The sequence below is a fragment of the Poecilia formosa genome, unplaced genomic scaffold, assembly GCF_000485575.1.
Source record: "Poecilia formosa unplaced genomic scaffold, Poecilia_formosa-5.1.2 Scaffold177, whole genome shotgun sequence".
Classification (NCBI taxonomy): domain Eukaryota; kingdom Metazoa; phylum Chordata; class Actinopteri; order Cyprinodontiformes; family Poeciliidae; genus Poecilia; species Poecilia formosa.
In genome coordinates this window covers 647,827-663,271 of record NW_006800116.1, presented here as the reverse complement: position 1 = coordinate 663,271, position 15,445 = coordinate 647,827, and the positions used below count along the sequence as shown (strand labels likewise).

At 37.2% G+C, this 15,445-nt stretch overlaps 1 protein-coding gene across 4 annotated transcripts in view; it reads left to right on the top strand.

The window, feature by feature from the left end:
- Window positions 1-15,445, top strand: part of sgcd (sarcoglycan, delta (dystrophin-associated glycoprotein)) — a 208,334-nt gene that overhangs the window by 102,857 nt on the left and 90,032 nt on the right. For all 4 annotated transcript variants that reach the window (XM_016678248.1, XM_007565491.2, XM_016678249.1 and 1 more), the window contains one exon: window positions 8,272-8,457. In XM_016678248.1, coding sequence (XP_016533734.1) covers window positions 8,272-8,457 — 186 coding nt within the window. The remainder of the gene's footprint in view (window positions 1-8,271; window positions 8,458-15,445) is intronic.

Genomic DNA, 15,445 nt, shown 5'->3' with positions numbered 1-15,445 from the left:
TCTAAAAAAGCTCTAGCACTTCAAACAACCCTACTTGTTTTACTGGTAGGGTTGTTTTCTGGTGTCTGAAAAATCAGCCCCAAGAAAGCCCAGCCTGTTACCTAGCATCCCAAGCTGAGCTGCAGAAAGTTTGTTTAGTTGGTCTTTCTGCTGTAAGCGCTGTACAATGGCTGTTGGAAACATCAAGTGTTTTGCTGTTGACTTACATCCAGAAACCACTTGCCACATTCTTATTGGTTGTGCAGGAGGCTTCACTTCTGCTTTTCAAAGATGTACAGTTGTATAATTTTGCATTTGTTTGTAGCTATTTTCATGTGTGGATGTAAATGTTGAGTTGGGGGGCGTGGCCAGCAGCACCTTATCTGGATTTAAAGCGACAGGAGGTCCTTCTGAACGGAGCTCAAAATTGAGCAAACTAAAATATCATCATCTAAAAATTATTTTGTGCAAAAAATGTAAGACACGTTTTGTATAGTCCATTAGCCTACTGTAACCTGTTCAAGGAAGCATTAAAGCTCACCTTTAATAGTCTTTTTAATATATTAATAAGCATATTTGCAATTGAAGGAAACCACATCTAGCTGTAAGGCTCTGTTTGTGTATTTGCTCTGTTGGAACTCAATCTGATCGTCTTTCTTGTATTTGTCGACTCCATCACTGTGGTTAAGTACTGGAACCAGTGGGACTTGCTTTATACTCTCTGATTCCTGGTTCCCTCCTCTGGGAATGCTAAAACGTCCTGCTCCTGTGAGATTTCCCATCAAAATCAGTGGGATCCTGAACCAAATGTCACTCTAACATACATTTAATTTCTTTTCCTGAAATGAAATGATTATGAAAACCGTTCTGCTGATATTTGTTTTATTTTTTCTGCTTCAGATGTCCTTTTAATATTTTAAGCATGTTTGCAACCGGGGAATCACTGCATTTTACCTCCAAGCTTCCTCTCAAACTTTATTCACCGTTGTTTGCTGACTTCATCATTGGGGTTAAGTACCGGAACCATTGGCCCACCAGGACCCACATTGTTTTTTTTTCCCTTTGATTGCCTGTTCCTGCCTCTGGGCAATGTTATAACAGCATGCTCCTGGGGGATTTCCATAGGTACCAGTGGGATCCCAAATCCAGTGCAGTTTCCTGAGACATTTTATTTACTATGACCTGCTGTTTGTTTTATAGAAGATACACTACAGAAATGAAGCAGGAATGAGAAACCTCTATTTGGAGAAGATGTGTAAAGTTTTTGCATCCCTGCTGAAATGGGAGGGTTTCATGAATAATTTCCAAGCTTTTTACACCCTTAAAATCCTCCAATTACATGAGAAGAGCAAACACTGTTAGTTTGAAGAACGTGTTGGCAAGAAAAAGCTTCAGCAAACTGCTTGCATAAATTTGTACACCTTTGAATTAAAGCATGTTCTATTCATTTTCTACATCCATCAGTCTTTGGTTGGAACTACTGGCATCCCACATCTGAACTTGACATTTTTAGCTCCACCTTGCCCAAGTTCTCCTGATCTCATCAGCCTATCAGGACAGTTTTGCTTCTGGGCTTGAACTAGGCCAAACCCAAACTGTAATACTTCTCATGAAATCAGTTTTTGTAAATTTAGGTGAACAGCTAAACCCATAATTATTCATACCCAGCACCAGCCACTTATGGAATGAGTAACATTTACAGAGACGAGGACATTCCATCTTCAAAACCATCAAGAACAATCACCATCAACTGATTAATGTTCCAGTTATTATAAATCAAAGGCAACTCTAAACTATTTAATATTTAGCCTTGATATAAAAGCACTCAGTATTTCGGCTGATTTGCAGTTTTCTTTAATCTTGTTCCAGATTAGAGGAGCATAAAAACTGAATGTTTTTGTGTCAATTTTCTGAAATTGCAAAAAAAAAAAAAAAAACTGAGATGATTACAAATTGTATGAAAGAGATTAAATGTATTTGAATATGCATTATATTAGTATGTTCCTATTAATATTAGTATTGATATTGTGCACCTCTGTGCTTTTGTTTGCACAGAACTTGATACATGTCTTTTGTGTTAGTTTTTATGTATGTATTGTTACTGATTTTTTGTCCTAGTTGAATTGCAGCATTGTTACTTTTCTTCTAAGACACGTTTCTTCAATGGGAGACAAAGTATTAATAAGAGCCACTTTTTACAGTTAATTTCTGGGTATATGGAAAAATGTTCATTCATACCAGAAATCCTCCAGTCGCAGACATATTGGAAATAGAAAGCAGACTAGAGAGCAGGTCTGATATCGGTTTGTTTTTATTTCATTTTTTTGAAGCATTACCTGCAGTACAGATTGTTGGGGTCATGACCCTGGTTTTCCTTATCAGTAATGCATTTATACATGAGTGTTCAAGTCGCTCCATCTGACTCGCTTTGAGTTCTGCTGCTCCGCCGCCAAGATGCCGTCCTCACACCTGAGAAGCTTGGCAGGCTTTCCAACCATCCTGGCCTTCATTTATACTCCATATTCAGAAATGAAATCACCTGAAGCATAAACAACTCATATGGACACACAAAGAGCATAATTCTCTCATGCATTTGTTCAGATTATTACTTCAACTAATGATTATTCTATTATTCTGATGATAAATTGAATATTTCGATAAAAACAATTGGCACATTCTGCAGAGTTTTCATTTATGTAAGCCTTTTAAACACAATATTAGAAATACATTAAAAGATGCAAATTAAACTATTTTGAATAAGAAAATAAAAATGTTAGTGGCTATTGATTATTTGTAGCAGAAGCTGCATCTATAGCTAAAAAATAGTCTACTACTCTGTTTATTCTTTGGATTAATAATTGGGGAGCAAAACCTGCCTAATGGGGACTTTTTAAAGAATTTGAACCAGGTGATGCTAAAACTACCTCATCAGGTCTCCTGGGTTCAGCATATTTACAGACAGGGAAAGTTTCTTATCTTGATGGCAAAATGTATTGATTTTCCTTGGTACAGTTTTGGCTTATTTACTCCTCTGAATATAATTGTTCAACAAATGTCCATTCTTAGAGTTTGTATGATTAATTGGTAACTAAATTAGTTTAAGATTATTTCAATAATCAATTCATCATGTTTAATTTAATTAATCGTTTCAGATTAGTGTCTTAACTGATACAATAGATCAGCTGAACTAAAAACAATCTATTTCTGTTTTCTGCCTCTACAAACTTCTAGAAGAGTTAAAAATGCATATATGACAAGAAAAGTTTCCTCTGAAACTCTAATATTTGTAGCTGACAACAGCTCACCAGCGTTTACTGACATAATCTGTTTCATTTCACATCAGGTTCAGGTCAGCTATCTGAGCATGTCACAGCAGACAAGAAAACATCAAAACTAATCTGTGGAGAGGAAATGGGAAACCTGTCTGCCAGCCTTTGGATCGTGTGTGTGCTTCTTCATAATCGGGCTTCATGGTGTAAACAGAATATTCCCGTCAGCCCGACTGGACCGGATTTGAACGGGCGACGGGACGGGGCGGGAGTTAGTTGTAGGAGGTATCATGAAGGTCTCTCATGCGGCCGGCGCTCGCAGACGGAGAGGAGAAAAGCAAGTGATGCAGAATCAGGAGCTTCATTAATCTGTGCAGGCCGTGGAATCGCTGTGAGGATACTGCCAAGAAGCTGATCAAACAGCCTGGCATCTGATTGGCCAGAGCAGGTGTTTGAATAAATCTGATCCAAATATTCAGCATGAGTAATCGGAGCCTTTAGAACCAGCTGACTCTGATTCAGTCTGAATAATTTCCTGAGTATTACAGACTTCTAATCAGTTTTTTATTTATTTATTTAATTGACTTCATTCTGACCTGATTGTTTTATTATTTTTCATACAGGGCTGCTTTTTGCTCATTTTGACTATTTTGGGGTTGCACCAATTAGTCGACTCGTCAATTCTTTTCTCTGCACTGACTTTTATCTGGGCCAGTCGACTAGTCGCAATTACATGACTAAACAGATTTTTCCCAAAAAATGAAAGAAGGTGGACTAGGTGAGTTCGTCAGAAAGCTCAAATTGCATAAAAATGTAAATAATTTAATAATTACAAACTGTAAATTACAGCTTAGGCTACCATGCGCGGCGCAGTGGTTAGCGCGGCGCCCCGCATACAGAGCCCGCGGTAATCAGGAGTCCGACTCCCGTCCTCCATTCGCTGGGCCCAGGCCTCTCTCCGCTCTCTCTGCCCCCTTACAGTCAGGTTGTTGTCAAATAAACTAGTGCCGAAAAAATCCTTAAAAAAAATAAATAAATAAATAAAAAAGACTACCGGAGTAATGTGTTACAACGCGTCATGATGTCAGGCTTTTTTATCCATCCAACTGATCAGCGTCACCCTGCGTATTGAAGTTTTTAACCTGGCAGCTTTATGCTCTTTTAAAGATATGGTTTAACTACATCTGGAAACTAAGTCCAAGCTTTATCCTGAGGATCTGATAGAGGCGGTCTCGGCCGCCGTCCGCATGTCGGTTCAGAGAGCCGCTGCTGAGTCAGCAGAGCCTCCTGCTGCGCATCGGGCGGAGGAGCAGCAGGAGGTTTCGTTAAATTCAACTGTAACCAAACGGGATCCGTTCATAATAAGTTTGGTTTGTGATGTCCCAAAAGCACCATTGTGGTCAGTGTGATCATTTGACTCCAATACGAGTAACTATCCAGAGATCATCAGCATCAGCCGGTGTTTTGAAAAAAAAAAAAAAAAAAAAAGTCAGACCCGACTTTGTACAACGAACTTTTCTCCCTGCTCACGAAGAATGATCTGTTTATTGCTCTTTTAATTCTCCATAATAGACTTAGTAAAAGCAGGAGAAGGGGAGTGTGTGTGTGGGGGGGAGGGGGTCCATATTTGCCGTGAAAATAGCTGATAAAGTAGTTGTGAAGGGTTTTTGCGCTTACGTCACTATGACATCACCGCGACTAGTCGACATCGACTCAACTATTATCATGATGTAGTCGACCTTAAAAAATATGTAGTTGTTCAACCCCTAATCGATGGCTTATTTTTGACTGCTGTTTCATTGATTCTTGTAAGATAGATTTTTTTTTTGTCTTCTGTCGCTTGTTTAACCTTAAAAGTTGCAGAACATCTGCACACAACTGAAATATGAAAGTTCATTTTATGAGAAAATGTATTCATAATATATACTATGTTGTAACACATTTTGTTGTCATTGATGCATGGTGGGTATAAAAATGATTGGATTTAGCACTCTTAGCATTAGCTTTCACTAAATGACGTGTTGGTGTAATGCTTTAGCATTGCCCTTTGCTAACTGCCATGTTGGAATAGCATTTTATCATTAGTTTTCACTAAATACTGTGTTGGTATAAGCATTAGCTTCTACTAAATACTATTTTGGTGTAGCACTCAAGCATTAGCTTCCTATAAATATCACATGGGAATAGAGCTATAGTGTTAGATTCCAGTAAATACCATATTAGCATAGTGCTTTAGCACTGTGGATGGTAGTGTAAAGGCTCTTCTGAACGTTGCCACATGGTTTCTAGAGGCAGGTTGGTTTGCTTGGACTGTTTTTTTATGTGAAAAGAAACTAAAGAGCTGGAAAAGGCAAACTCATCAAGTAACTCGAATAAAATTAAAAGAACTATAGGTATGAAATGTGTTGCATTTACTTCAGATAGTTGTGAATGCAGCTTTTCTTCTTCGTATTTGTTCATATTGCATAATTTCCATCAATGTGTGAATGCGTCACTAGTATGCTTAAGAAATGCTTAGGAGCCAATCGGATCACAGCCCTCAACTCTTTCCAACATGTTCATTCGTATCACATAAAAAATAAAAATTCCTCCACAGATCGAAGATGTTTTGCTGACTACAGCGTTGGTGTCTCCTGCGGCTTTCAGCACTTTTCCCCCCATTGCCCTGTCTTCTGCCATTTGTTTCAGTTAGGGGGTAATGCGTGTGGCTGTCAAAAACGATTGGCTTTGGTGGTTTGAGGCTTGCCCTGCAAAGTGCGCTGGACAGTAAATTGTATTTTTCCACAGAGTTATTAGGGCATTATTATAGCAGCGCTGGAAGTGAACAATGCCTCATCGTCCTCACAGCCATACAATTAGAATCATCATTAATCGCTACTATCAGCACATCAGCGGGCCGGAGGGGTTATAATAGAGTTATAGACCACTTATTGGGTAATCAGTCAATGCGATTGCTAACTAAACTGTCTGTCATGGTGCCAAAACTGAGTGACTGGCCATTGGCTCAAAGGAGAGAACAGGATTATGGGTGTGTGACGGGAATGTTTATGTTTGCACTTCTGTTCAGATGTGTTCTACATATTATGTCTCTCTAAAGAAGCTGTGCAGGATGTATCTGTTTGACTCCTGGTTGCAATAACAAAAGTCTGATTTTATTGCAACTAAAAGCCGTGCTACGTTAGACATAATAATAATGGTTTTACATATTGAAGGCTAGTTGTCTTTTTTGCCAAATTGTGCTTTGAAGCTGCAGATGTAGCTACATGGTTCTGCATGCAAATAAACAAGATATTAATGCAGCAGTGGCATCATGCAGGGTGCAAATTATACAGCGACAATTGAGAAAGAGAGTCAATCTGTTGTCCAAGATGGAAACTCTGTCTTGTTCATTATAATATCTGTCTATATACATTAAAGTAATCATATATCACTGACATGACACTCACCATAATCTTTGTGTTGGGTTTCTTCAGAAAAACGGTTTTCTCGTTGAATGAAAAACACCCAATTTGCCTATTATTCTGGACTCTATTGAAGAAAACTGAAAAAAAATATATTTAGTCTATTCTAAGCAATAAAATCAGGATCTAGGTCATTCTTCATTTGAAAGCACTTGCTCTATTTAGCCAAGTTTTAATGCAGACATGCAATTAAAAGCAGATTTGGTGCACTAAGGTGTAGTTTAGAGTACAAATCAATGAGTAATATAAGTTTGATTCTATTTACCATGCAAAAGAAACCAGAAAGCTTGGAAAAGCATCTAAGATTTTTGTAAGTAGATCTTAACTTAAAAGTTGTAGTTATGTTCTAATTTATTTATTCTTGAACTGTGGTTATAGGGGCACGCAAAATAAATCCAGGGACCACAAATGGCCCCCGAGCTTCACTTTTAACACCCTTGTTCACTAGGGGAAAAAAATAGAGAGCAAAGTTAATGGTCACAATAATTCCAAACAATGAAAATTAACATCAAAATTCAGCAGTGACATACTTTATACTTTCACTTAAACGACTGATGGAAACTACCTAGTTTTGTTTTTATGCCGTTACGAGGCTCCCAAATGCAATAATTATGGATTTTCATCCTGAGTAAACATTTTTTCCTGCATTAAACTATGTGCAGGGAAAGTCTAGCAAGCAGAAAACTGATAGAGTAGGGGAAGGTTTAAAGAGCAGTGTGTCTCAGAGCTGGTGTGTACTAATAATAAATTAAATATAAATTGTATGTGTAAATATGTCAGGTTATTTACCCCCTTTACCTGTTTCCACTCACGTTAAGAGAGGATGAAGACATCAAGAGGGTCAGACTCGGTCAAACCAGGATTTAAGACCAGTTAGTCTTAAATTCATTGAGAAAAATAAGTTGTCCTTAAATACCATCCAATTTATTTATGGGACCTGTACATTTCTGTGCTGGTACAGGTCTTAAATTCCATTCATACTGGTCTGAAACAGTCTTAAATTGTGTTGGTGAAACCTACTGACATTTATCAGCACATCACTGCAAGAACACAAAATCTTAAGTTAGTTTCAAGTGCAAATATCTTGCATACTTCATATTGTAAAAATAACTTACAAATAACGAACCAAATACACCTCTCTGCTTTCACGAACCTCATTAATCATTCTTGTCCTCAAACATTAAAAAACAAAGCAAAGCAGTTTTACTTGTACAGCTTCTTTTGAGTCAATAAATCCTTATATTAATGACAAAAAAAGTATTAGTTCCACGGAGACCTTAGTTCACTTATGACATTTTTCACCTTTTAAAAGTAAAAAAAAAAAAAAAAAATCCTGCTTGTGGAACTAATCAATTTTCATCATTAAGGATTTTTTAATATGTAAAACAAGGTCCTATATCTTGCTGAAAAGTTACTTGTATGTTAGTTTTGTCTTATTTCAAGCCCCCTGAGACATTTGCACTGGAAATTGAGCAAAAACACCTAGTAAGAATGTGTGGTTTTACAGCAAAAGCTGGCATATTGTTCCATCCACAATCATTCCTCATGCTCTGTCTCCTCAGATGACCCAGGAACAGTGCTCTCATAGGAACAATGTCCAGAGTTCAGAGAAACCACAAGTGTACAAAGTGGGAATATACGGCTGGAGGAAACGCTGCCTTTACTTCTTCGTCCTGCTGCTAATGATCCTGATCCTGATCAACCTGGCACTAACAATTTGGATCCTCAAGGTCATGAACTTCACCATTGTAAGTCCACATTTTGTGTATTTTTGCTGTTGAACACTCTGTGTCCCGTTCTTTTTCTGATTTTTGATTTATTGTCTGATGTATAAAAAATGGGCTTGATTTTTTTTTCTGTGCATCTGCATACATATTTCACTGACGGCTCTTTTTTAAGCTGCTGCTGCTACACATACGAGTTACACAAACACCGCATCCTTTCAGTAACCTACATTTTCTGATGATTCCACATGACATGAAAGCGTGAGCCTTGAATATTTAAATCGGCCCAGTTATATTTTCTGGGATGATTAATTAGTTGTTGAGTACTGATCTGAGGTCAGCAGCTCTCTTGGACATTCACCAGTCTCAGTACATCAACTTCTTATTTGCATCACTGTGTTCTTCTTTTTTAAGGCTGCTGGTGGTTAAAGAGAAAGCACATCTCCTTTCAGTTTTAGGGTACAAAGTGTTGGGATGAAAACAAGTTTTTTTTCTATCAGGTTCTAAGCATAAATTTAAATTTACAAAGAAGACTCCACGGTGTCATTATTGATTGAATAAAGATCAAGTTGAACAAAACTAAGTACACCTTTGCTACTTCCAGAGGATTCAGTAAAATATTGGTGTGCAGTGTTTATCCCTTATTATGAAATCTGACAGGAAACACTTAGGAGCACATTTTCTGAAAACTGTTGGATCATGGGGGGGTGTACTTAGTTTTAGGATTTTTTTAACTTATTTCTGGAACAAATCTGCCTTTGAGTTTCATCTCAGACTGTCAAAACCAAACTCCCGCCTTTGTGTTTTCTTCTGATGTTAAATCTATATCAGCACTATGAGCAAATTTATGAAACAAACCAAATACACCTTTCTGCTTTCACGAAGCTCATTAATCATTCTCGTCCTCAAACATAAAAAAAACTAAACAAAGCAGTTTTACTTGTACAGCAAATATGAAAACCCGAATACAAATTAAGAGGAAAAGAGCTAATCTAATAACAGAAGGCAAACAAAACTAATTAAATCACAATTCTGTTAATCCAACAAAGACAAGGTTTTATTGTAAAAAATTGCAGCGTGTGCTGTTTTTGAACCCATGTGACTCCAGTGTTTCTAAGCTTTAGAAAACATGTAAAACACTTCACATCCATCAGTGCCTGCAGAGCTGCTGTCTCTGAAGCTCTGAGTCAGTCTGTCTTCCTCTCTTCCCTGCTGCGTTGCTTCATTTTTACTATTCCCTACCTTCCTGGTTGGTTTTCGCCCTATCAGCTGCACACATTGTCTTTCTGCTCGTATCAATCCGGCACATAGCGATGAGTCGGTATAGCCAAGGCAACACACACGACATACAGCACACAGGGGCACGCTCACATGGTTGTTGATGTGAATAATACATGAGGCCCGCTTCACAACGCGGCTTTAATGTGAGATCTACATAAATCAGGAACGACTTTCTCAGATGCTGAGCTGTGCGTTGTGACGGAGAGCCTCAGTCAGTCAGGCCGTTTAATGTTTTTAATGTGTCTGCTTGATGGATTTATAGAATAAGAAAAACTTTTGAAATGTGGTAGATGGGTTTAAAAGGAGGGAAAAAAATAATAACGTCAAAGCAGATCAAGAAAGGGAAGGAATATTTCTACTACTTTTTCTACCCTGTGACGTTTCAGTGACATCCTTTAATCCAGGCATATTTTTACTGTTTGTGGTACTCCATTAAAAACTGTTTTACAAGTTTACTCTTCAAAAACAGTTGCTCCTAATAAACTTTACACAGATTAGAACTGAATTATTCAGGCTTATGGACCATTTCTTGATCATTTATTAAATTATTTACCTATTTTTCACAAGACTCACTTCTGAAATATTGGACATAATGCATTAAGTTATGACCTTCAGACGTCTTTATAATAAAATTCCAAAGTGTTTCTTAGCCAGTCCTCCTCTTAAGTTTATAAATATACATTGTTTATTCAATTAAACTTCTCAGAAAAAAAAAAATATTAACATGAGCCTACCTTTGCAACATTTAAGAGCCACAAAAGCTTCATGAAACAAATTAGCCTATTAAAATAGTTTGGTTTTAAAATGAAGAAAAAGCATTTTATTTTTGCTTGTTGCTAGGTAACCACAGTGAGTGAGTAAGATGATGCCACCGATCTTTCTTAGCTCTCCATGATCAGCTTTCCTCTGCCTACATTTCCCACAATGCTGTGCAGTATTGTATTAGTTGTATTTTCTATTGATATTGATCATGATCATGTCTATACCCATATATGTATTGTTATTGATTTATTGCCCTGCCCTATAACTACCAAAGACATTTCTCCATTTCATTTGATTGTTTTATGAAAATATTCAGTTTTTACATTAATAGCACATTAAAAGCTAAACTTAGATTTATTTGATTGCAAAAACATCTTTCATGTCCTGAACGGGAGCACTGACCTTAAAATACAGAGCTCCCTGCCAAAGGAAGTCAAACCAGTGTCGTCAAAGCTATTTTTGGGATAGTACACCCAGCAGAGCAGTTTCCTAGTATAGTTTCATTTTAAGAGATGTTCAGAAGGTTTTCTCTATGAAGCAGTAAGGGTGAAGGGTGCCTATGAGTAATAGAAAGTCTGTAGAAATCCATAATTAATAAGTTTGGAGCATGTATTATCCGTTTTTAAAACACCTGAGCATTCAGGAGACAGGAGGTGGAGAAAATATCTTGGATAGAGGAGGCAGAGACATGCAGAGATTAAATATTCACATAAACTGCAATTACAGAGACAGAAAGTATGAATAATGAACGTGGGCAAGCAGTGGACAGCAGGAGATGTCCGACAATGTGTAGGTGGATTTAAATCAGTTTAAAATGTGCCTTAAGATGCTGCAGGGTTGAGGTTGGAGCAGCGAGCTTTGATCTAGTGGGCAGGAGCTCAACAGTTAGGCAAGCAGCACCACATGTGTGACCAACACAGCTCAGGAAATGTTGGTGGTGTTGTTGAGTTACTTTTTGGCAATCCCAAATTGTGGCAACTGATCACCAGCTGGGGAAACATGCAGAGTTATTTCTGCATTTAAAATAGTTGGACCACCAAGCTGCTTGAATGTCCACTCTGGCCATGATGGGTTTGAGAGAAAACTTAAAGACTTTACCACTTACATACTGAAGCTATAAACTGTGTGGAAGTAATGGCAAATTTTCCATTTTTACCAACTGTCTTTCCAAACTGCATTGAACTGATCTGTTCTGCCTAATGGTTTGAAGATTGAAGAACATTGCTGGTTTGAGAAGTTCAATTCTGTGCCTTAAAGTGCCTGGAACATGATTCTGCTATATTTGTGGAAACATGTTATTAAAATGTTTTTAAAAGTAAATTCTCACCTCTGAAGTCACTTTTGACATATTTAGTCATAAAATTCCCCCCAAAAAATAACTTTCAGACTACTGCTTTGCAACTTTGTTGAGCGCTTTTATGATGTTTAAGGGGAACCTGAGCTGCACTGATCGCTGTTACAAGGGCTAACAACACAGACAGTAAGGAAGAATCTGATGGGTTTTTTAGATATTCCTGCCAATGTCAGAAAGATATAGATATATAGGAGATCAGATACGTTTTTTAACACAAGTTTTCTTCAGCATTAACAGTTTACATTGACTGATAGCATAGACAAGGAGTAGAGCAGTCACCTTTGGACTTATAATTTCTACAAACAAAAATAGGCCAGTTTTGTCAAAATCATATTTTTTCACATCTTTCATATAATGTGAATTACCTCCTAATTCCTAAAAAAATAAACAACAACAAAAAAAAAACAGCCTCAGTGACTTTTTTTCAGAGTTGTTGGAGACCACGCCGAATGCTGACTGACAAAGTTGTACCAACTGCAACACATACTGTAGGTTCAACTGTTAAGGCACCGTTCAACCAAAAGAGGCCAACACTGAGTTAGTTTTTAGGCAAAATATTGCAGGCAAACTACATTTACACAGGAACATAAAAGTAGAACTTTAGGGCTGCATTCACACCGCAGCCTGAAATGAGCAATTCCAATTTTTTTGTCAAATCAGATTTTTTTGCCGTGGCCGTTCACACTGCCAAACCTATGCGACCTTTATGTGTTCTGCAGTCTGAACGGGCAACAACCTGAAAGTGTCCCGCGTGCGCAGTAGAGGGCGCAATAGTGTCAGCGTTCTCAGTTTTCTGCCAACTGCCATAAAAAGAACTGCTCAGTGTTTGCATAAGTAAACATGGAGGCTAACGTGTAGCATAGCTTACACATTTGAAATTGTTGTCCGACTGGAGCAGCATATTAACAACTTAGTCCTCATATCGTCTGTCATGGTTGTTATTTTCCTTCCCACTTGCGTCTATCAGGATGCAAAATAGTGACATTTGTTGAGTATCAGTGACGTTTTGTTTGGATGAATGAGACCTGGACGGTAGGTCACATTTAAATCGGATACATATCAGATATGGCTCGCATTCAAAAAGAATCTGACCTGTGTTCAGACTGTCATGAAAAAATTGGATACAGGTCGCATTACCTCAAAAAAATCGGAATTGGGTCACTTCAGGTTGCAGTGTGAATGCAGTCTATTATTTTCCTATTTCGACAGTTTTTCATCCCAAAAAGAAAATTGATTAGGGGGTTTGTTACACTGTAAGTGGATTTCATGTCTGATTGATAATAACTTCAGATATTTGGCTGAGGTTTTCAGATGGCAGACCTGTTGCCCCTCGCTGATGCATGAGCAGCTCTGTCTGAAGATTCAGGTCACAGACAAATATCCTGACATTTTCTTGTAGGAGTCAGGATTCATTATTCCATCAGTCAGGGCAGGTCGCTGTGACCCACATGTAGCCAAGCAGCCTCAGACTGAAGTACGCCTGTATTTTCTTTCTGCAGTCTTCAGAAATAGAACCATGTTAATACTCCTTTATTATTATTATTATTATTATTATTATTATTATTATTATTATTATTTTATTTTTATTTTTATTTATTTATTTTTTTCAAATTTGATCATTCTACAGCCACAGACAGCAAGGTAAAACGTCAGAGTCAAGTTCAGCCACATATTTCCAGTTGGATTTAGTTCTGGACTATAACACTTGCATATGTTTTGATTTAAACCATGTCATTGCATCTGTGGCTCTGGCTTTAGGGTCGTTGTCCTGTTGGAAGGTGAATCTTCATTCCCGTCTTTTAGTCTCAGTTTTCTCTTTTGGTCATTTCTGTGTTTGTTTCTTCTATCATTTAGTTCAGTTATTCTCATTTTCTTTGTGTTTTGGATCAACTAGTTTGTTCCCACTATCCGTTTTTGTATCTGCAGGTGACATGAATACTTTTGAGCAACATTTTTCCGATGAGGTGAGGAATTACATAAATTTGTACAATTCTTCAGTTAAGACCTATAAAAACTGTCAAAGGGCTGAAAACTCCTTGGAGGACATTTAAATGTGTCGTTCATTGGTTTTTGAAGATTTAATCTTTGGAAAATCGAGATCTTTTAAACCATTCACTCTTTGAATTCAGCTCAATATTAGACACAGGTTGAGATTTTTTTCATTGCGAGAAAAAAGTTCTCTGATAATTGAGTCAAAATAATAAGAGAATAAAGTCATATTTTTATGAGAACTCCAACACAAAAGCTACCAAAAAATTTAAATGAGCATATTGTGCAGCTGCACTTTGGCATACATTTTACGAATAATACTTAATGCTTTATTAAAAAAAATAATTCATCAGCTTGAAGTTATTGTCCATAGCAGGACTTTGAAACAATTGAGCAACTTTGTCTATTTTGAAGAAACAATCGGACAAACTGATCTGGACACATCAGATGCATCAGCAAAAAAAACAAAAAAAAAAAACAGTTCTTTTAATTAGAAAAAAAGCTTATTTATCAAACTAAGCTTTTTTTTCTAATTAAAAGAACTGTTTTTTTTCTTCTTAATTTTAAGCTGTTATTTTTTTCTGGTTAAATTCTATCTTAATATTATGACTATATTCTCATATTTAAACAAGAATTCATGCAATATCACTTTAATATAGGATGATTGAAATAAAAATCACTTTTTTGAAAATGCTTTCATTTGTAATTCATTGTTCAGAAAAGAAAGTCAGAAAAAATAAAGAATACTGCCAGATCTCAGATCTGGAATAAAAAAAGTTTGAGATTTTATTTTGAAGCCAAATCGCCCAGCCCTAATAAGTACCCTCTGGATTTCAGAGAAGTAACCTGGAGGTTCTTGTAAAAGCATTGTCTAAGTTTTGTATTTCTGTCCTGACTTGTGAGCTGCTGAGATCTTACACACATCCAGCTCCCAGATTTGCACACCAACACATGGAGTGCCCGGCTAAATTTGGCCTGTTGTATAAAGAGCTGTGATGCTTGTTGAACTGCTTTATGGCAGTGATTTTGGCCTGTGCAGCGCAGTGGCATCTGGAGAGTCATCAGTCAGCCTGAAAAATAATATGATTTTCAATTTAACCTCCTAGTGAGACTGCTTAAGGTGTCCTAGAAGCAAATTGCTATTGGTTGTGTTTTTCTTTTGTTCACTTCAAAAATAGCCTTCATCATAAACACAAGGTTCTTGGATGTAATCATCACTTCAGGCTGGTGGTTCACTCTGCACCAGGTGTGATTTTTGCCCTGTTTTTTGTATCTGGGTGCATTAATAATGGGGTTTCTCAAAAACAGGTGTAACTGGAGCAATTTTCTTTTGATGGAACTAGCATGTAAGTTTCATGCAAGAATGCTTTTCAAGATGTGAAATGCACTCATGAGAAGCAAAGTAATTTCTGAGTAATTGTGCCATCAAAAGTTATTAGAATGATAAAAAAAGAATAATTTGTTATTTTGTCTTGTAAACCTGGAGCGAGACGGCACAAACGGTGTAGCCTAGTAATGAAAGGTTACCTATTATGCTTCCTTGAACAGGTTAGGGTGAGTTTATGGTTTATGTTCATTACATTTGTGGCTGCTGTCAGAACAACTGCCTCTTGTTTTTTATTTTTG